The 20,986-nt window shown below is 45.8% G+C and overlaps 1 protein-coding gene across 4 annotated transcripts in view; it reads left to right on the top strand.

The window, feature by feature from the left end:
- Adgrf5 (adhesion G protein-coupled receptor F5) overlaps positions 1-20,986 on the top strand; it is a 93,488-nt gene that overhangs the window by 25,728 nt on the left and 46,774 nt on the right. For 3 of the 4 annotated variants that reach the window (XM_050119330.1, XM_050119332.1, XM_050119328.1), the window contains exon 2: positions 17,252-17,377. In XM_050119330.1, coding sequence (XP_049975287.1) covers positions 17,276-17,377 — 102 coding nt within the window. In that variant the 5' untranslated portion in view covers positions 17,252-17,275. Of the gene's footprint in view, positions 1-3,219; positions 3,460-17,251; positions 17,378-20,986 lie in introns of those variants that run through there. The other variant, XM_050119329.1, reaches the window with a different exon arrangement.

Below are 20,986 nucleotides of genomic sequence, written 5' to 3'. Positions count from 1 at the left end.
GCTTCCTTCCCAGGCCGAGAGACCCACAGCTTCTTCACGTGAGAGACCCTGCTCTCACGATACTAGGGGAGGAAGTAGCTATTGGAAGGGTGGGTGACAAACATAATGAGTGCCCCAGTAACTCTGATGCCACGTGCATCACAGCTGAAGTATGTGTGTGACACATGTCATGCCATAGGACCAATCAGCAATTTTTTTCCCCTCCAGGAATGATGTCACCTTAGAGAACCGGAAATTGTGTTTGAGGGTTCATGTGGGCTTCCCCAAAGTAGAGGTCAATAAGAGTCAAGTGAGGGTTACTGCTGGTAACTGTCCAGAGCCACACCTCATGTTTCCCTCTCCCAGGAACAGGCCAGGAAGGTAGCATTATCCAGCACAGGTTTCTACTTGGAGAATGTTTGGGCTTTCTGGCAGAGGCTGGGGTTTAGTGGAGGCACAAAGTGGTGAGAAGAAGCATCAGCTGGTCAGCTGTCTTATAAGATGGAAGACAAGAGATCTGCAATGGCCACAACTCTCTGAGAGATTTATAGTAGCAGACCCTTAGAAGAAGGGGTGTGTTAACCAGTGTGACCACAGCCTTGGAGGCGGCTGCTGAGCACAGGCATGTCCGGTGCCTTTAGTGCAGACTCTGCCAGGCTCTGCATACCTCAGATAGCAATGAAGCCATCTGTATGTTATAAAACAGCTTAGCTGTTTGCCCTTGCCTTCCTCACACAGAGAAAGGTCAGCAGCAGAGACGTGAAGATAGCAAAACAGAGCTGACCCTGGGCCACATTGGTCAAAAGGCTTGCCAACACCTGCTTATGGATTGGAAAAAAAATGAGGCTGAGTCAGCCAAGAAGTGGAAGTGGGAGTGTTCTCCCAGTCGGTTTTACACGGACTTTCTTGGGTTTGCTGCTTTGGCTGTGATTTGTGGTGGCGTATTATGTTCAAATATTAATTCTTCTCCATGGAATTAGTGGTTATCGTTTTGTTCTTTTGGGGTCCCTATATTCTGGCAGAAGAAAGGTAACCAGAGATACCAGCGAGGCTGTTAGGGATTGGGTGTGGGTTAGCCGGAGGATGGGGATGACCAAGACCCCTGAGACAGCTCATTTGGAGGGAAGGTCAGGGATTTCATTCTGGACACACACAGCCTGGGGTCCTGTTGAACTCTCAGCTGGAAATGGTGCATCAGCAGTTGGGTATGTGGGTCAGAGTTACAGGTCCATAATAGAGACTGGTATCAGTGAATCATTATACAGACATTTAAACCAAAGTGGAGATTGCCTTGGGATACACATCGACAGAGAATCATTCCAAAGTTGAAGCCATGGGACACTTGGCTGCGAGGAGGAGCCAGCTGTGAGAACCGACAGGGCACAACGTAATTTCAGCAGCTTCTTCTTGTTGTTGATCATCTACTACATCTCACTTCCAAAATAGGACCTGGGTATAAAATAAATCATACTAGTCCCTGCCCGTGAAGTGCTTATAGTCAATGCAGTCAACTAATCATTTGGCTACAGAATAGCAGCAGCAAAGACTCCTTTGACACAGCATGAGATGGGTGGAGCTGGGGAGCGGGGTGGGGGAGGCACTTGGCTTAGCGTAGGAGAGTCGGGAGGGTCTTTGGAGAAAATAAGACCCTTAAACTTAGAGAGAGAGAGTAGCATTTTGGGTGAAGAAGGGGAGAAGAGAAGACTAAAATGGCTGGATCCAAGTTGGACAATGCATGTTGATGGCCTCTGAAATCTCACCCAAGAGAGCAGGAGGTCTCTCTCTTTATGGTCACACTGGTACGTAAGACACTTCTGTTAATGGGCATGCCTAACACAGCGGATGGATTGTTTACTCCGACCGTGTCCATAGTTTGCTTGCAGAAGTTTGAGTTCTACTTGCTAACAACTGCAACTTTCTAGAATTAAAGAGAAAGGTGTCTGGGATGGTCAAAGCCACCTGCGGCCACAGCAAGGCAAGGCGCTCTATCACAGCCGACTCTGAGCCACAGACGAGACCATATGGCAGGCCCATTTCCCACCAGGCTTTGTTTTCCCTGCACAGTGTGTAGTGAGCACAGAGTGTTCCTGGTGACAACAGGAGGCTGTGGGCAAGGGGAAAAAAGGGAAAGTCACTTTGTCGTCAATTCCCGTTTCACAACAGAGAGCAAACTGCAATACCACCACTAAAGCAGGTGAGCATTGTAAGAAAGAAGAAAGGAAGGAAGGAAGGAAGGAAGGAAGGAAGGAGGAAAGAAAGAAAGAAAGAAAGAAAGAAAGAAAGAAAGAAAGAAAGAAGGAAAGAGAGAAGGAGGATCTCGCAGTAGCCCACACTGATAGAAAGCTCTGGTTTGAATCCTTGCATTCGGACTCTGGGGTCCTTGGCCTGACAGTACACAGTTTTCTTTAATATTTGGGACCATCCGGGGTTGCTTTCTTCCCACATAGGTTCCTGGGCCCTCACAGGCAGGACTTTTTTCAAACCTTGTGTGGACAGAGTTTCAGGAATTGAGCAGCATTTCCAAAAAAAAAAAAAAAAGTTTAATTAATGACAACATACCACGTTCCATGTTTATTCCAGCCCAGGCAGGTCGCAGCTTCTCCTTGAGCTCTGGTGTCCTCACTTTTAAGGTACGGGCAGGATTATTTTCCGTTCAAAAACTGTGACTGTGATTACAATTTACTCCTAAACCGTACTGGGAGCTTGCGGACTATCTTTCTCCATGTCTCTTCATTGTCAAATGCCCTTGTTACTGCGAAGGTGTTGAAGTGTCCCTGAATGAGTATCACTGGATCTAGAGTTCTCAGTTTCCCTGGGAACTAGATATCCCCTACTGTGACATGTTTGAAGCTCAGGTCTCCCTAAAGCTCATAGTCAGGTCTCCATCTTCTTTTTACTTCTGACTTCCTGGTCCTGCTAGAGATAAGGGGTTGGTGGGTAATTTTAATTTTCCATACGTAGTCTAGGTTCACAGTCATGCCTTGAGGGTTTAAATCATGTATTCTGCACCACACACTCCTAGGTGCTGACCCATTTTTGGTTTGCACTATTTGTATTTTAAAAAAAATTTTTTTACCCTCCTTTGGAGAAAGGAAAGCAAGAACAAGAGGCATTGCTCAAACAAATCTGTCTACTAGCTGGAGAGGCTTCTCAATAGGAGGACCTGAAGGACTTCCCATGGGCGTGAGGGAAATTGCACACTCCATCCGGGGAAGCGGACCAGGAAATCGCTTCTTGTTTTTCAAACAGCATAGAGGCTCTGGCGGATGGCTCCGTGAGGCTAGGAGGAATGCAGCTTGGAGGAGATAAACCTGAGCAAAGGAGTGGCCAGTCCTGTTCCCAATGAAGCCTGTCCCGCAGTCCCCTGATTGTCTGTAAGGCCCCCCTAGAAGGCTGTGGGCCAATGGCCCCATAGTGAAAAACATAGAAGTTTCTAGACATCTGTTGAGAATAGGCGCCTGGAGACAGCAGTGTGGACAGGTAAGGATTTCTTTCTTTTTTATTCTTCTTTCTGTAGCCTCTGTCCCTTTGTAGCAAGACCTCTGGCAACCTGAGGCATTTTGACATTCTTTTTACAGCATCGTCCAGATCCTGGTAACTTAGATTGCGCAAGATCATTGCACTGTTGGAAGTTCCCAGTGAGGTCTGCTCAGGGGGTCTTCCTCCAGTTCCCTGGGATCCTTTAGGATTTTCTCTTTAGTAGGGATTAATTTCCTGAACTGTCCCAAACTTGTCAGGAGCATTGGTGAACCAGTACTGTTCTGGTAGCCATGGGCTGTGGTGGTGGTCTGGAGGAAGAGGAGGTTGCCCTTGAGTAGGGGGAGGACTCCTGAGACAGAGCTTGGGGGGTGCAAAGACCTCCAGGCCTTGGCTGCTTGGGTGGGGTACAGAGACCTCCAGGCCATGGCTGAGGGGAAAGGAGCTTGTGTGTTGCTCAGTAAGTGTGTGGGACTCAGAACCAGTCAGACTTGCTTTGAAGGTTGTAGAAAGTAGGAAAAAATCTCTGTGGCATATGGTTTTCTCTTCTTTCTTTTTAAAAATTAAATATGAATATTTACATATATATATATATACTATATAAAGAATGCAGTATGCAGCTCAGGAAGAAAGGCAACGGCAATGATCTCTGGGTAAAGTGATGTTTTGATTGTATCTTTTTGTTTTTTAGTTTTTATTGAGTTGTATATTTTTCTCTGCTCCCCCTCCCCTTCTCCCTTTTCCTCTCCCCTTCTACCTTCTCCCCTCCCCTTCTACCTTCTCCCCCCTTCACCCTCCCCTTCTACCTTCTCCCATGATCCCATGCTTCCAATTTATTTTTTTATTTCTTTTTTTTTTTAAAGAAAGCCAGAATGTGCAATTCCACTATAACTTTGTCCTTTCTAAAGGGCCCAATGCAGTGATGTTTTTTTTTTTTTTTTTTTTTTTTTTTTTTTTTGTATCTCCTGCTTCTTAGAATGAGCCAGGATGGGGTCTCACACGTTCTCAACGTCAGCGTCCTTTGATGACACTTGGAATAACGTGGCACATGAGCAGTATGCACAATTCACTAGAACTTAGAAAGTATGAAAAAAATTCCATTTCTTTTTACTATTTTTCTATTTTGTGGTGCTTTTGGTTTTGGTACTTAATAATACTTAACAATATTAATAACAACTTCTTACAGATGAAATTTTGACTGTTAGTGGTCTGGGCATTGCCTTTGAAGGACATCAGTATTAGCCTTATTCTAGAAATAAAATGAGGAAACGATAAAGAGATTAACTGGCTATGCAGATCTATCAGTCATTCAATTGCTAAGTGGTTGACCAAGGGAAGACTGGGTGAAGGCGGAGGAGGACGTTTGATTTTTTACTTGATGGGTCATCTTCCAAATATTTTAATCTTCTGTAAAAAAGGCAGCCTTCTCTCTTTGTCCCCACTCTCTGTGTTGTAAAAAGATAAAGGTGTTAGAAAAAAATCGCAGTGAACAAGTCCTCATGGGTCACAGAGCACAAGAGGGGTCTTCAGAAAGAAGTAGCAGACGGGGAAACCTGAAAAATCCCTGAGAGTAACGACATCTCCCTCAGTTGTTTGTTTGTATTCTCTTGACGGGTCCAAGAATTCTGCACCCCAAAACCGAGGGTCACTTGGGGCTGCTGGGTCTGACCACCTGGCTCAACTTGCTTTCACAGTCCTCCCCCCCCCCCCATCAGAGCTCTCACCCGCTGTACTGACCCGGGGGCATGCTGGGCAGTCCAGTGCTGCAGGAGAATGTAGTCACACTCAGTGGCCCATCAGGGCAGTGAGGCTCACGCAGGCTGCCGCCTTCTGAGTGGTAAGGCTGATCTGCCTCCAGTAGGTCTCAGTCCAGTCTCATAAATAACCTCTGCACCCTCAGAAGACACCCCTACCTCTTCTTTCACTGTGCCACAGGGAAAGCCGGCCTCTGTCTGATTCTTGTTTTATTGAATAAAAGTGGAGAAGTGCACTCACATTTCAGGGAATACAAAAGCGAAGCTAAGGATTTGCCCAGCTTTATACAGCGACTCTTGCTGGGCTCAGAGAGGAGAACTCAGATAGATCTCTTTTTAGCTCTTCAGCCCCCTTCTTAGCCAGGAATGTGAAGATAAAAGATAAGAAAGAATTGACATGATTGTCTTGAGCAGGGTAGCTCTGCAGCCTGCTTTACTGGGGGTCCTGAAAGTGTATCAAGTCATGGCGTCATTTGGATGCGCGCAGACTAGGATACCTGCTGTTGGCCCAGGAGCTTCCCAACACCAGTGCAAGGGCCACACACTTCCCTGTCCTGGTTGAAGGAACCTCAACCAGGTTTGTTGTTTGCTTTCAATCTCCCCAGGGATTCCATTATGCCCTCAAGGCTGAGAGAGATACTCCTGGCTGTGAAGGGTGGAGGGGTCAAAGTGATTACCTGGCTGTGATTCTGCTAAGTTGGGGCTGTGCCTGGCTGTGAGTGTTAAGAGTTAGAATCCTGGCAGGCAAGGATGAAGAGGACATTCCTGTCCCCACCCACAGCGACATTGTCTTTCCCGGTTAAACTGAAATGACCCCACTGGCTTGACACAGATACATTAACTCCTGCTACTAGCAGATCTTACGGAGTCTGATTAGATGTCCCAGTAAACAGGATGTGCTCACTTAAGTGCCTGAACCGGGCCTCAGGCACACAGTAAGTGCACCAGGGATTTGCCGGTCCTGTGTTTCAGTTCATTTTGTTTGGCTCAGGCCAGCAGCCTCAAAAGTACTGAAATCTTGCTTACTTCCTAAAAGATAATCATATAAATCAAGACTTAAAAAAAAAAAACCAGCTCACTGGAATCAGATGTTGCCGAGCGGCTTGCTGGGTTTCATGGAGTTAAAAATGCAGGCACTCTTGTCCCGCATTGAGAAGTGGAGGGACATATGTTTACTGAGTGCTTACTGTGCTCCAAGCACCACACCCAGCGTCTTGTCAAGACTGCTCTTTTTCAGTTGTGCCCACAGGCCTGTATTATTATAATCCTGATTTTGTAGAAGAGCAAATATACAAAGGTTAAGTAAATTGCTTAAAGAAAAAGACTAGAGGGTGGTAGAGTCATAATTACATTTCAGGCAGTCTGACTTCAGAGTTCATGTACCTAATTATTGTGCCACACTCCAGAAACCACAAGAGTAGTGCCAAGAGATCCACAAGGCTGGGCCAGAAAAGCAGCCAGGTAGAGAAATGCAGGTATGTATTTCAAGGAAGGATGCACACCCGAAGATGAGAGACGGCATGTTACAAAGAAAAGATGAGAGACAGCATGCTACAGAGCTTAAGGGCACGGGGTTTGGCAATAGACACCACCACTTGCTATGTGACCTGGGTATACTGTGTAATTCAGCGAGGCTTTGGTTTTCCCAGTATACGAGGGGGGATAATGGTGCTTTTCATAAGATAGGATCATTAAGAGTAAGTGAACCTAATATGTGTGGCTAAAGCCTTAAACTTAGTCTGTAGACATGCTCGATAAAAGATAGCAGTCATTGTGATCGAGTTAAAAAAAAAAGGCGGGGAGGGGGGTGTACAAAACAATGCTCAAAGCTCAAAAAGGAAGGAAAAAAACCTTGGCAGTAGTCAAGTACGAGGAGACACACAGAGGTGGCAGTCCACCTGACCCACGTCTACTGTTAATGTTTGTGGCGTCTTTTGTAAAGGAAGTTACAGTGAAAGCATGTGAGATCTCTCTGTATCTAAATATCATGGAGATGACTTTGGCTGAGCTGGTTTGGTGTTCGGTTGTGGTGATTTGTTTGTCAAGAGTTGCCTAGGCATCCATCCTCGGGTCATCTGAAAATGCTTGACTTGCTTGCGTTAGACACAGTGGTGAGCTAGAGGAGAGGTCAGCCAGAGAAAACTTATCCGTTGCTGCTGTGTAGGCTGTATGGTCAGGGAAAGGGGGTAGGGGCATTCAAGGATGTGTGGTCAGGGAAAGGGGGGAGGGGCGTTCAGGAGAGCACAGCTGCCATCCAGATGTGATTGGGTGACATCCAAGAGTGTCCCAGTTACCTGGTTACTGGGTGGGCTGTCACTCCCTAGCCTTATCTGCTTCTTGTGCCCAAGAATAACAATACGCCTGTGGGCCTGCATGTCTGGAGTACAAACCAGCAGGAAGCAAGGCCGGGAAGAGATGGTTAGGAAAGACAGTGGTCACACAGAAGACTGGATTTGGTTCTAGCTGAGCTTAATTTAGACCCAGATGGAAATAGTACAGCTGGAATTATGTGCTTAGCACTTAGCAAATGGGCCAGGGCAGAAATAAAGCTTGGAGCATTCTCACCTAAGACGACTATTCAAACTGGAAAGCTAGACACCTCCCCAAGAGCAAAGATGTCAAGGAAGAAATGCTGAAATGGAAGGAGAGGCATTTGTGGAGACTCTGGCTACCGTGGTTATGGTGAATGAGAAGAACAGAGAAGCAGGGGAACAGGGGACAGAGAAGGGAGGTCACAGAGGGGACAAGATGAGGAGCCCCAGAGGGAGTTCTGGTGAGACACAGCATCAGTTCTTTTCTGTAAAATACCTCTTATAATAAACTCTAAAGTCACATGGTTCCAGTGAAGACATCTTGGAGCATTAAGGTCTTGTAGTTACATCTAGAGAGAAAAATGAAACGATTATGGTCTTCTTTTCCCAGTTTATGTGGCATAGTCCTATTGTTAAAATTCTCCTCATGGGCCGGGCGGTGGTGGTGCAGGCCTTTAATCCCAGCACTCAGGAGGCAGAGCAGAGGCAGGTGGATCTCTGTGAGTTCGAGGTTAGCCTGGTCTACAAGAGCTAGTTCCAGGACAAGCTTCAAAGCTACAGAGAAACCCTGTCTCGAAAAACAAAAACAAAACAAAACAAATTCTCCTCAGGGGGGAAATAAAAATTGAAGAGAATTAAGTTGATGAACAAGGATAGCCCCACCACATTGCAAGAAGGTGATGTGGCCAGGGCTGGAAGGATCAACTTCAGAAGGCCAAGATAGCTTTTAACTATGTACATGCTGGAGTATTGTGTGTGTGTGTGTGTGTGTGTGTGTGTGTGTGTGTGTGTGTATTCATGCATTCCTGGAAGCGTGTCTATGCATGTATGAAAGTGTGTGTGTTGAGGGTGGATCTCTACCTCTCTGTGTCTTCCTCAATCACCCCCCCCCACTTTATCTTTTGAGACAGGATTCTCTCACTAAGCCTGGAAGTCACCACTTCAGCTAGATTGGCTGGTGGCTAGCAAGCTGCAGGGATCCTTCCAGCTCCACAGGGTCTTACAGATGGCTACTGCTGAGCCTGGCTTTGTTATGTGATGCTGTGGGATTGAATTTAGGTGCTCTTATTTGCCCAGCAAACACTTTTTAACTAGACCAGCTCCCTAGCCCAACATGTTAAAATATTTTAAATTACATGACCAATGGCTATAGGTCTGAGTTTTCCACAATCCAGCAATGAAATAGTTAAAGTCTGGCCCAGCAGAGACCCCAGGCTGCAGGTGGCCACACATCATTAGTGTTATTTGCCTCCTCACCCACCAGCAGGAAAACCCACAGTACTGGGAAACCGAAACCTACTTCTTCTCAATCTGGTCCTTTGGCCAGCCACAAAGCTACCCCTGTCTGCAGTTGGAATGTCTGTTTGACATTGTTCTCCCTGATACAGGGAAACCCTTTCTGTGAAACACTGAAGCTATGAGATAGAATAGATAAGACTCCAGCGAGGAACTTCATGTTTTCTTAAAGATGACAATCTCTGCTGAAAGGTTAAAATCCCCCAGTGACTTACAAGGAGGCAAGAAAGCCGAAGGGTTATCAAGCATCAACACATGTGTCGTGTGTTTTGGAAAACTCCATCCCATTGTGGACAAACAAGCTCTGCTCTGTAATCAGATGGTCTCCGCGCTCCTGGGACACAATGCTGCCACAGAAGCTTATTTCAAGGCAAAGGAAAATTAAATAGGAAAAAAAATGCTCTTCAATAGAATCCTTTAATTGGCATTGTGTTTTGTGTTTGTGTTGAATAAATATTGACTTTATAATCCTGCATGTGCCAGGGATGAGTCATTGAATTAAATAAGGTCAACGAAGATAAGTCTTATCGACTCTGCCATGGTAAATACAGGTCTGTTGGGAACCTCTTAAAGCTACACTTAGGATTTTGAGTCTGCACTTCTGTAGTTCTGGAGAGAGATTATATATGGACAGCACCCCATCCTTACCAGATCCTCAACCATCAGGCAGATGAATGAAGACTTCTTATTTATTTATTTATTTATTTATTTATCCATTTAGTTTTGTTTCCTGTATGTGTGTGTGTGTGTGTGCACTTTCACACATATGTGCAGGTGCACACCCTCATGTATATATGGGCCAGAGGTCAACACTGGTTGTCTGTTTCCATAGCTCCCTACCTTTTAGATTGTTTTTGACTCACTGACTGTGGAGCTATCTAATTGGCTGGCTAGACTGGCTAACCACCAGTGCGCCTCAGGGAAGCTGCTGTCTCTACCTCCCCAGAGCTGGGATTATAGGCACGCACATCATGCTGAGTTTTCTTACATGGGTGCCAGGGATTGCAACTCGGCTTTGATACTTGCAAAGCAATTACTTTGCCCATCGAGGCGTTCCCCCAGCTCGAGAGCTGTTTTCTCTGTTTGCTTTCTCACAGTTCTTGGGGCCAAACTCAAGTCTTTGTCGGGTAGGCAACTGCTCTGACATTGAGCTACATCCCCAGTAAACAAAGAAATAATCTCAGCGCTTGAAGCTGCTCCTGAAACGAGGCACCATCGTCTAGGCAAGGAGCTTTGCTTTGCATTATTCTCTTTTGGTATGGTCATAAGTGAACATACTGTTTGTAGTCTAAGTCTTGATTTTGGTAAGGATATGTTTTCAGAAAGAACCTAGTCTCTACCCTTGGACAAGGAGGTGAGAGATATAAAGAGATAGCTACTCAATTACTTGTAAAGGGGACAATGGTATTTCTCCTTAGTGAGCCCGGCCAAGTTGAGTCAGAGGCAGGACTGCCCTTGAAATCACCCTAGTGTGAAATATAATTTGTTCCATTTATTAAAAAAAAAACTGTGGGTGCAACATTATCCACGTAGATGGTGCACACTGAAGGACCGTCACTCTCTTGAGACCATTGTGAGCAAATTCTTGAGTCCTGTGCCCGCCATCTCCAGTTCCGTACCTCCTACACAGTCTACAGCTCTTCCCAAGGTGATTGCCACCTCACTACCCCAATGAGACCCTTGTGAAGAGACCATCCTGTCTGAAGGTTCAGTGAACACCCTCAGCCCTTCTTCATGCACCTCTCAGCATGGATATTGTGACCACATCCTTCTTCTTTATTTTTCCAAGACATGGTTTCCCTGTTTAACAGTCCTAGCTGTGCTGGAACTAGCTCTTGTAGACCAGGTTGGCCTCAAACTCACAGGTATTCACCTGCCTCTGCCTCCCGAGTGCTGGGATTAAAGGTGTGCGCCACCACCGCCCAGCCCCTCCTTCTTAATGTCAAACCTTCCTGGTTTACATCATTCCCTGCTGGCTTTGGTTCTTTGCTTTAGTTTTCTATGTTTGTTTTTGGAAACAGTCGCACACATAGCTCAGGCTGGCCTTGATCACAAGATGCTCGTGCCTCAGCTTCAAAAGCACTGGAATTATATGCGTGCGTCGACATGGCTGGCCTCTTTCCCTTCCTGCTGCTCAAGTCTCATTCCGAAATATCTGGATGCAATCATCCTCTTGGCCTGGACCTCACTGTTTGGAATTCTGTTGAATTTGGTTCCAGCCTCCTCTCTTAAATTTTAGCTAATCCTTCGGTCAAAGTTGTCAGGTCTGCCTTCCCTGGATTCTGCTCACCTCCCAGAATCCCCGTCTTTTGCCGTCTTGATATCCAGGCACTCTGACCCATTTATAGCTCCTTAAATGAACTGCGATTTCGCCTACCTCAGGGCCTTTCTAATTCCCTCCCCCTAAAGATAGTTGAAATGTAGGCTTCTGGTTCCGATTATTTGAACACTATGCCTGGGACACCTTTCACAAACCCAAGACTGGTTCAGCTCCCTCTTATAGTTTTTAATTGTTTGCTTTTTGTCATTGTTGTTGTTTTCCAGAAAGTTCAGCATACTGATAAAATGATCCACAGTGGATTTAGGCTTCTTACATTTAAATTCTTACTCAAAGTTGTTTAAGCGGTATGTGACCAGTGAATTTTAAATCGTGCTGTTAATTAGAAAGCATGCCTGAAACACTTCAGTGGGACTGTTATAGAGATGAAGCTATTAAATAGAGTTGGTTCTCAGCATTGGGTACATAGCAACTGCTCAAGAACCGCTCATCCTCCAGGGACTTGAGTAATTGATCCTTTAATGATGTCTGTCTGCTTCATTAGCCTCCAAGCTCTTTGGAGAGAGGACTGTCTTTGTGACTGCCACTTCCTTGAGCCCAGCAGAACACCTGGCACTTGTCAAGACCTAATAAATGGACACATGAATAGATGGGAGAGGGAATCATGGGACAGGGAGGCCCAGGGCCTGCAAGGGTGTGTGTAGGTGTTCCAGGGCGAGGGCTACTTATAGCAGCATCAAGGAACTAGTGTTAGAAGGCAGCCTTTTCCTGGACGTGACGGGTGGGTAAACTTTGAATGCACAGTGACTGCTAGGCCTCTGAGATGAAGATTAATGAGCCAAGTAAACGGCAGGATTATCTGAGTTTGTAAAATACCTAAAAATAGTTTGCTGATAATTGTTACTCTCCACCCTCAAGAATGTTTTTTGTTTGACTTTTTGCTTTTGTATGAACTCTGGAAAACTTTTTGCACTACTTAGATACCTCTGTATCAGCCAACATCAGGAGGGGAAAGCTTATTAAACACATTATTAAAAATAAAAGGTCATGGGGGACCTTGGGTACCAGTGAAAGTGCTTTTAGTTTGAAAATCATTAAGAATAAGAGAAGCAGGGAAGGACTAGGGAGGAAGGTGCTCCAGAAAGATGCATCTTTCTGAAGAGATGGCCAAAGACAAAGCTACTGTTGCTATGGTACTGTTGCTACAGTACTGTTGCCATGGTACACCGGTTAGGCAGGGAGGCCTTGGCCAGGACTCACATCAGAGGGAGATGGTTTTAGAAGTCAGTCTGCAAGATTGCATCTGAGATGCAAAGCATGTAAGGAGTTGTAAATGTTCCGAGCAGTCACTGAGATGCTCCAAGGGCAACCACTGTCACTGAACTTGCCGTCATTGAGTTCTGTCAAATCCTTGCCTTAGTTCATAAGAAAACTCTGGCTCGGAAGATAAAGTGGCCTACACTGTATCCCAGGGATAACTCTTGGCAATATGCGGCTGGAATTCATGTTTCAATTTCCTGGTTTATTTTGAGAAAATTCTCCATTTATTTTTGTTTCTGTTTCACCAAGAAACTCTCTCGGCTTCAATGCCCTTTCTCTGGTGGTATAGGTCTCTAGGTAATCCATTTCTCCGCTATCAGGTACTAGCAGCATGGCTCTGAGCCCTGAACAAAGCTCCCATTTCTATATCTGGACAGTAAATAGTAATAGTTCAGTAGCCCCACGGAGTCGAGGACCGTGGAGAGGGTTAAATGAGACAATCCTCTTAGTTTTTAGTGGGATAAAGATGATATCTTACTGTGTAGCCGAGGCTACCTTTAAACTCATGATCTTCCTCCCTCTATTTCCTGAGTACTGAAAGGCTTGTACTCTGTGCCCAGAGAGCATCTCCCTTATAGAGAGCTTAACAGAGGCTGGGCTGTGGTAAGCTACGCTCGTAGTTAGGGACTGTCAGCCCTGTCACCAGCTGCATTTATCCAAATTCCTATAAATGTGGCTCACCGGGCTATAGGAAAATATGATTAGCTGGCATTTTAAGTAACTTCTAAGGTTCTGACTGTCTCCACACCTAGCTAACTGTGAGATAAAGTCAGCCCTAAACTTTAGCATCGTCATCTGAAAAACCAAGATGGCCGAGTGTATTTGGTGAGGGGGCAGATGAGAGAATGTGGGAAGACTTGGCAGTATGGAGTTTATCAAGCCATTCATTTCAAAAAAGCATTCCACAATGGCCCTGTTCGGAACATCCTGCATTTTTGAATAGTCCACAGAATCATCAGATGACCTAGACGTGACTATTTATGATCAGGAGTTGAACTCTGCAAGAGACCTCTTTCTGTTTTCTTCACCCTTGCCACTTCCTCACCTCTAATAAAATCGGAGTTAGCCTGGACAGCTGCTGGGATTCTAGAGGGTCAGTCTTCAATGCGGGGGGTGGGATGTCTCAGTTTTGGATGAGCAGGCTGGATTTTCGCTGTGCCTTTTCTGGTACACAGTCACTCTGGAAGAGCCCATCACTATTGATTGACAGCCGAGGAGTCAGACATGACGTGGTCCAAGCATTGCTGAGAATAGCCCTGACTTATTCCTGGAATGTTTCATCAGCCTGCACTTTCCTTTTTCTGCCTCTTAAAACTTCATAGACAGGAAGACAGTGTCTGAGTTGACCAGGAAGTTTCTCAGTACGGTGGGGTTAATCCTGGAAGCTAGACCACATTTCCCGGTTGTTCTCATGACTGGTCAGCTCCCACAACAGGTACCTTACAGGAGACTGTCCAGTACTTTAATTCCTTAAGAGAAGGATCGGGAATGATAGCAGATGGTTTTCTTTTTTTCTCTGGGTCTTTTAGTATTTGGACTTTGCTCCAGGAATGTGAGAAGCGATATGTCTTTCTAGGGGCATGCCAGCTTAAGGCCCCTGTGACCACGCATGGCCTTGAATGTAGGAGGCAGCTCCAGATCTCAGCTAGACCAGCGTGGATATTTTTCTCATTAACTAAGTTGCAAAGCCAGTTCTGGTTTCCGCATAGGTGAGCACGTCTGTGAGCTGGAGGACAGATACGTTAAGATCAGGGGCAAGGCAGGGAGGAATTTCAGCTTCACGCTTCTTCCCTGACGAAGCAGAAGCCTCAGTAGCTTAAGCGACCTTCTGCTGGCACTGGGTTCCCTTTGACCAAGCCCCTGTCACACTAGTTGCCAGTTATTTAGAATATTGCTTCCCCTTCTGAGTCCTGATTTCCTCCTTTCTTCCAAACAATGCCCCATCTTTGCAGTGTAGCTGACAACTGTGCCTCATTCCAGAGAATATTCATAGGATAGGGTCCTGTCTGTATCTCTTCACACACACACACACACACACACACACACACACACACACACACACACCACACAAATGAGTTAAATCATGTACTGTTGTGTTTTTCCCCAAATGTCTCAACAGACAGAAGAATGTCTACCAAGAATAGTCTCAAAGGAGGCTAGAGGCAGAGAGATGGGACTGTGTTGGCCACTGACCTATGCCAGTGCATCCGTGGCGACAGTTTAGGGACTTTATAATTCCTCATGACTCTAACCCAAATGAACAGAAAGGTTCACTGGAGCATATGGATAGTACAGATCTGAGGTTTGCTCTGGTGTCCTGGTGTCTGAGTTCCTCCCTAGACTCTCTTTCTCGTCTCTTATTTCTCACACCCTTGATTAATTAATTGCCTCACTGTGGTGCCGACCAGTATACAGTGTACTCTGTTGGGACCTAAGAAGATCGATTTGCCTTCTGAGTGAGTATCCTTTGGAGATATAAGATGGACTTATTCATCTTAGCCATAGCTGCTGTCAGCAGCCTTCATCAGCCTATGCCTACATCAAACACGTACATAAAGACCAATTAATGTGTCACTCTGGTTTCCTGCAGCAGATGCATCTGGCCTGTGGCATCTATCCCCATAACTGAAATTGCAAAGCATTGCCCTAAAATCACTGAGCCAAAGAATTTTAAAAACGCATTGATTGCCAGATGTGCAGACTGAAACGTTTCACAGAGCCGAGCCTTTCCCTTTCTCACCGGGGAGGAGGAAAAGGCAGTTGGCTCTTGACGACTGACATACAGTTCTTCCTGACAGGTGCTTCTTGGCCCTCATAGTGTGGCATCCTGATCCCGAGCCTCCGGTGCTCTCTGCAGCTCCCTCATGGCTGCCCTCTGCCCTTCACTGATCATTGGCCTGATAACCATTGTCATATTCGCCGTGCTTAGATGTTTCCAAATTCTTTTCTCAGGCGCTCTTCCTGGCTTTAAATCTCAGTTGCGTCTCAGGAAATTCTGAGAGAATTAAGGGAGGAAGTATTATGACCCCTACTTTGCAGGTGAAGTATTGGGATCAAAACTCATAGAAGATTTAATCAAGGATACAGGTCACAATAAAGCCCCTAATCCTAGACCCTAATCCAGATCTCCCATCTCAATCAGTGACTCTTTTCACTGCCACGCTTCATGTGAGAGGGCCAGGCAGTGGCTCAGTGGACAATGTACCTGCTGTATTACCATGTCGTTCAGTCCCAAGCAGCCACATTGAAGCCCAGTACAGTCTTGAGCATCCGCAATCTCAGTACTGCGGAGGTAGACAGGCAGGTCCTCGGCCTTGACGGCCAGCCAGTTGAGTCAGCCAATGAGCTCTAGGTTCAGTTAAAGACCTGCCTCAAAACAGGGTGGAGCACTCCAGAGGAAAATTCCCAGCATTGACTTCTGGCCTCCTCACGTGCACACATAGGCTAGCCAACCTGTGCACATACTGGCAATCACACAAAGACAGAAAAGAAGCGATCTATACCAACTCATTTTTCTTGGTTCCTGAATGTACTTGATTTGAGTGTATTGTTCTGATTTTCAAATACAAGAATGATTAATTCAGTTATAGTAAGGCTTCTGTATACATAACCAGTATTATATAAAGAGAGTTTAAAAGTTAGTTTGTCTCATAGGATACTTTATGGCATTAATATCATATTTGTACCATGACATAGTGCTATAAAGTAAAACTGATATTTTTAAAACTAAATACTAACAAGGTTTAGTCAATTAATATGGTCAAAGGGTCAACTGAACGGATTGCTTACAGAATTAAAACAACAACAACAACAACAAAAAGGTTAAAATAGACTAGGGTAGACATGAGAATATCCAAGTGCAGCAAGTGTAGCAAACGTGGGGCAAGTTCTCTGAATGGTGCAATCTGTATAGTGGCTTACAATAAAGAGATTTCCCATCTCTCTGTGCCTATCTATGTATGCAGGGTGTGCACATGCCTTGCTGCATGCGTGGAGACTGGAGGACAACTCAAGTGTCCAGCCTTCCCTTGTTTGAGGCAGGGTCTCTTTAACGTTCTCTATTGTGTACACCAGGCTAGCTGGCTAGGAGCTTCCGGGGACTGTTCATTTCATTTCACATCTGTCCACAGCAGCACTGGGTTTATAGATGGGGCCACCTTGCCTGGCTTTCCCTGAGTGCTGGGGGTGCAAAATCCCGCTCTTGTGTTTGTGCAGCATGCACTTGGAGCACCGCACCATCTCCCAGGCCTAGTAGAATCTCTTACTAAACTGCCCATCTCTTTTTCTTGTTTTCTTTCTTCAGCCTCATTTTCTCCTCCCTTTCATTCATCCCACCTTTCTTCATGAGTGCAGGAACTGAACCCCCAAACCTGCTTCCTTTGTTTTACTTACCTGCATTAACACCCCTAAACACCCTCCCCTCCTCAGCCTTCCTGACCTGTTTATATCCCCACTGAGACAATGCTTGTTTCTTAGTTTGATCATCCATGCCCTTCCCTTCCCTTCCCTTCTATGAAAAAGTCCTGTGGTGTGGCTTTCAAGACGGGGGTTAGCAATTCTTTCCTTGTTTCATAAATCAACCGCCATGTCTCTAAGGACTCATATTTCCATTTCAGGCAAAACAACTCGAATCTGAAGAAATGAAATTGCCAAGGACAGTCTCGTTCTGCTTTGTGCTAATTGTGACGTGTTCTTCAGAAGCGACGTTGAGCGAGAGCATTCAGTCCATGGCTCGGCCCTTGGTGAGTCAGTCCTCATCCACAGTGATTTCTCTATCCCCGTCCTTTGATTTCCTGGGAAGGTGGAAATCAGCAACCAGTTCTTTTAAAAAGCGGTGTAGGAGGGGAGTTTGAGGTTTTCTGTACAGGAACGTAGCTAGTCCTTGGTGTATTTACTGGGCTACAACTTTCTGCAGTCTGAAGTCAGTGCTAGTGTCAGGAGATTGCTCAGCCTAGCCTTCTCCACTCCCCACAGTGGCTTTGTTTTTTTGTTTTTTTTTTTTGTTTTTTTTTTTGGTTTTTCGAGACAGGGTTTCTCTGTGGTTTTGGAGCCTGTCCTGGAACTAGCTCTTGTAGACCAGACTGGTCTCGAACTCACAGAGATCCACCTGCCTCTGCCTCCCAAGTGCTGGGATTAAAGGTGTGTGCCACCACCGCCCTGCCACAGTGGGCTTTGTGCATTCAAGGAAAGCTATAAATACAGATCAATCCGAAATTGTGAATTTGCTTAAAACAGTCCAATTTAAAAACCATGCAACTCGATTGCATGGTTCTTGGTGGTAAACTCTGTAGGTGACGATGTCACGTTGCCATCTCTGAGAGTCTGGAGACGCTAGGCTGAGGCATCACAATGAGGCTGGCAGTGATGAAGCAGATTTGAAAAGCTGAGGATTTTACCTGAGCATCAGACTGCAGCACAGTTCTAAAGCCTTTAGTCTCTGTGTATCACAGCAAACGATGAGTGTGGCCAAAGGACCATGGGTAGTGCTAAGACTTTTCCCCAGGATTGATGCAGGTTGTTTGTCTTTGGAAGGTGGGGAGGCATTCATCTAAGTAAAGGAGGGATGGGTAGATTACTCCATGTGGGATTCTTTATCCCACTTCTTATGCTAGAGGCAAGGCCCATTGCTGATGGGGAGGTGAGACACGCAATTCCACATCTTCTTCTCTTCATGTACAGAATCATGCTAATAGTAGTACCAATTTCCTATGATTGTTATGGGAGTTAAATTAGTTTACCTTTATAACAGGCATAAGAATATTCTGTTTTAGTCTGGGTATCATTATCATTGAAATTTTAATAATTCCCAGGTAAGTAAAAACTTGTCTTTGACGTTTTCTTCTTGTATTGAACTTAATTTGAGGAGATTGGTATTTGGTACAGGGAACGTAATTTATTCACAGTGTGTTTTGAATCTTCGATCTTGGTTTCAGCATTTCCTTTCATCACAGTGTTTATTGGCTTTCTTGATAACTTTCTTGAGGCTGTAACAATTACCTGACATAGACAAGATGAAGACGAAGTGTTGAAATAAGAGCGGCGGGGCTGCGTCCCCAGCACCCCGGCGGCCTGCTAGCTCAATTACCTGACATAGACAAGATGAAGACGAAGTGTTGAAATAAGAGCGGCGGGGCTGCGTCCCCAGCACCCCGGAGGCCTGCTAGCTCATGCCCGAAATAACAACACACAAACTGTATTCATTTAAGAACTGCTTGGCCCATTTCTATCTAGCCTCTTCTAGGCTAATTCTCGCACCTGGACTAGCCCATTTCTAATAATTGTTTGTAAGCACCCCAAGGTGCGTTTACCGGGAAGATTCTAGCCTATGTCCATCCTGGGTTCGAGCTGCCTGGGAGAGCGGAGCCTGGCGTCTCTGCTCCAGAGAGCAGAGCTGTCGATTCTACCCGGGAGAGCTGAGCATGGCGTCTCTGTCTGAGGCGTCTGACTCTGAAAGGAGCTGCATTACTTCTGACCTCACTTCTTCTTCCTACCAGCATTCTATTCTGTTTACTCCTCCCACCTATGCTTTAACCTATCAGCCAAGCAGTTTCTTTATTGCTCAATGACCTTCCTCCATCAACGAAGGCTTTTGTGTTGGCTCGCAGCTCTAGAGACTTTACTTGGTGGTGGAATGGCACAGCAGACCACAGAATGTGCACCACAGCAACGTTACACCGAGGAAAGAGAATGCTGGTGTCTGACTGTTTTTCTTCTTTCCCCTTCCTGCCCATTCCCACTGCCCCCTAGCATGGGGGTGATGCCAGCCACACCAGGGTGGGTCTGTTTTCAGGCAAGCCTCTCTGGAAATGCCTCTGTGGAGGCCCCCAGAGGTGTACCTTAGTCTCCTAGGGTGATCCTTGGTCTAGGAAGTTGACAATGAAGAGCCATTATCTTGATGATTTTATATGCTTGCTTCCTTTCCTCATTTTAGGGTCTTTGTTTTGGTCTATGTTTTCTTTGTCTTTTTCATCTTTCTCTTTCTCATGACTTGAGGGATGCACATATGGCTCTTCTCCCAAGCCCCAGTTTGTGGGGTGCCACCTAGGCAGGATATGATCCAGCCTTTGTGGGGTGCAGCAAAGGTGGGAGGTGAGCCAGGTTTTGTGGGGTATAACCAAGGCAGGAGATGAGACAGCCCACTCATTAATTGAGGAGGGAACATTTGTGCCTATACAGCACTGGTTCCTCAGAAGATGTGGTGTCTCAAGTGAGAACTTGAGATGATTCCCACATTAAGGTTAGCCTAAACTCTCTTTCAGAAGTGACCCCAATGATCACGCTCACAGTGACAAGCTGTGCATGTCTGGCCCTGGCATCGCATGTGGATTGAAGTCCTGCTCCGATCCACATAACTTTTAGAGAGTTCGTTAATTTTCCTTGTATCTTTGACCCCACATCCTCTGTATAAGATGAGAATAAACAGTATCCCCTTCTCTGGCTTGTAAGGCTGAGACATATGCACCTTTGCTAGTTCGGAGGCCAAGGGCTTCTGAATTGGTCCTTGGAGTTGGTGGGTGTTGCTAGCCTTCTCTGAGGAATCTTGGTAAGGTAGATTCAAGTTACTCAACTTGGAAGCAAGGGTAAGACTGGCATTCTAGGCTAGCGAAGGGAGTGAGTGTCTTGCTCTGGTGATAGGGTCTGAGAAGTGGGGTACCTGGAGTTTTGTGAACATCTTGTTTGCCTTCTTCAGATTTTTTTATTCTTACTTTTCAAGCTGGGCAGGAATGAGAAGCCAGGTTTGGTCCCCAGCATCCGTGTGTAAAAGCCAGAGCTTGTAGCAGTGCATGCTGGTCATTGCACCCTGGGGAAGGGTGGACAGGAGGATCCCTGTCACTTGCCTTCAGCTGGTCTAGCCAAAGTGATGAGCCTCAGGAAAAACAGAGAAATCCTATATCAAAAATGAAGGTATAGAGTAACTGAGGAAGGCATCCAAAGTTAACCTCTGGCACACCACCTCTGGTGTGTGGTGCATGCAGACACACACACATGCACACATACAAACACACGCACACACACACAGGTACACGCACATGTGCACACACACACACTCACATTCACCCACACATACACACAAGTACACGCGCACACACACACACACACACACACACACACAAGGCACCACCTCTCATTCCTGACTGATTACCTTCTCCAGGCCTCCCAACTTCCTCAAGAATTATTTAGAAAGTCATCTTGTATGAAAGGTGGGGCTCTTCCTGGAATTGGTGGCCTGGTCTCTTCCAGCTGAAGCTCTGCCATCAGGAAATCCCCAGTGGACACACTTGTGGCTCAGAGCCTGGTCTGCAGGTCTATGCTCTGCATAGAGAATGGAGACAGCTCCAAGGGGGAGCTGT

The sequence above is a fragment of the Alexandromys fortis genome, unplaced genomic scaffold (genome assembly GCF_014885135.2).
Source record: "Alexandromys fortis isolate MF-2015 unplaced genomic scaffold, M_Fortis_MF-2015_v1.1 scaffold_145, whole genome shotgun sequence".
NCBI lineage: Eukaryota > Metazoa > Chordata > Mammalia > Rodentia > Cricetidae > Alexandromys > Alexandromys fortis.
The sequence above is the reverse complement of the archived record's forward strand: the minus strand, read 5'-3'. Positions and strand labels throughout refer to the sequence as shown.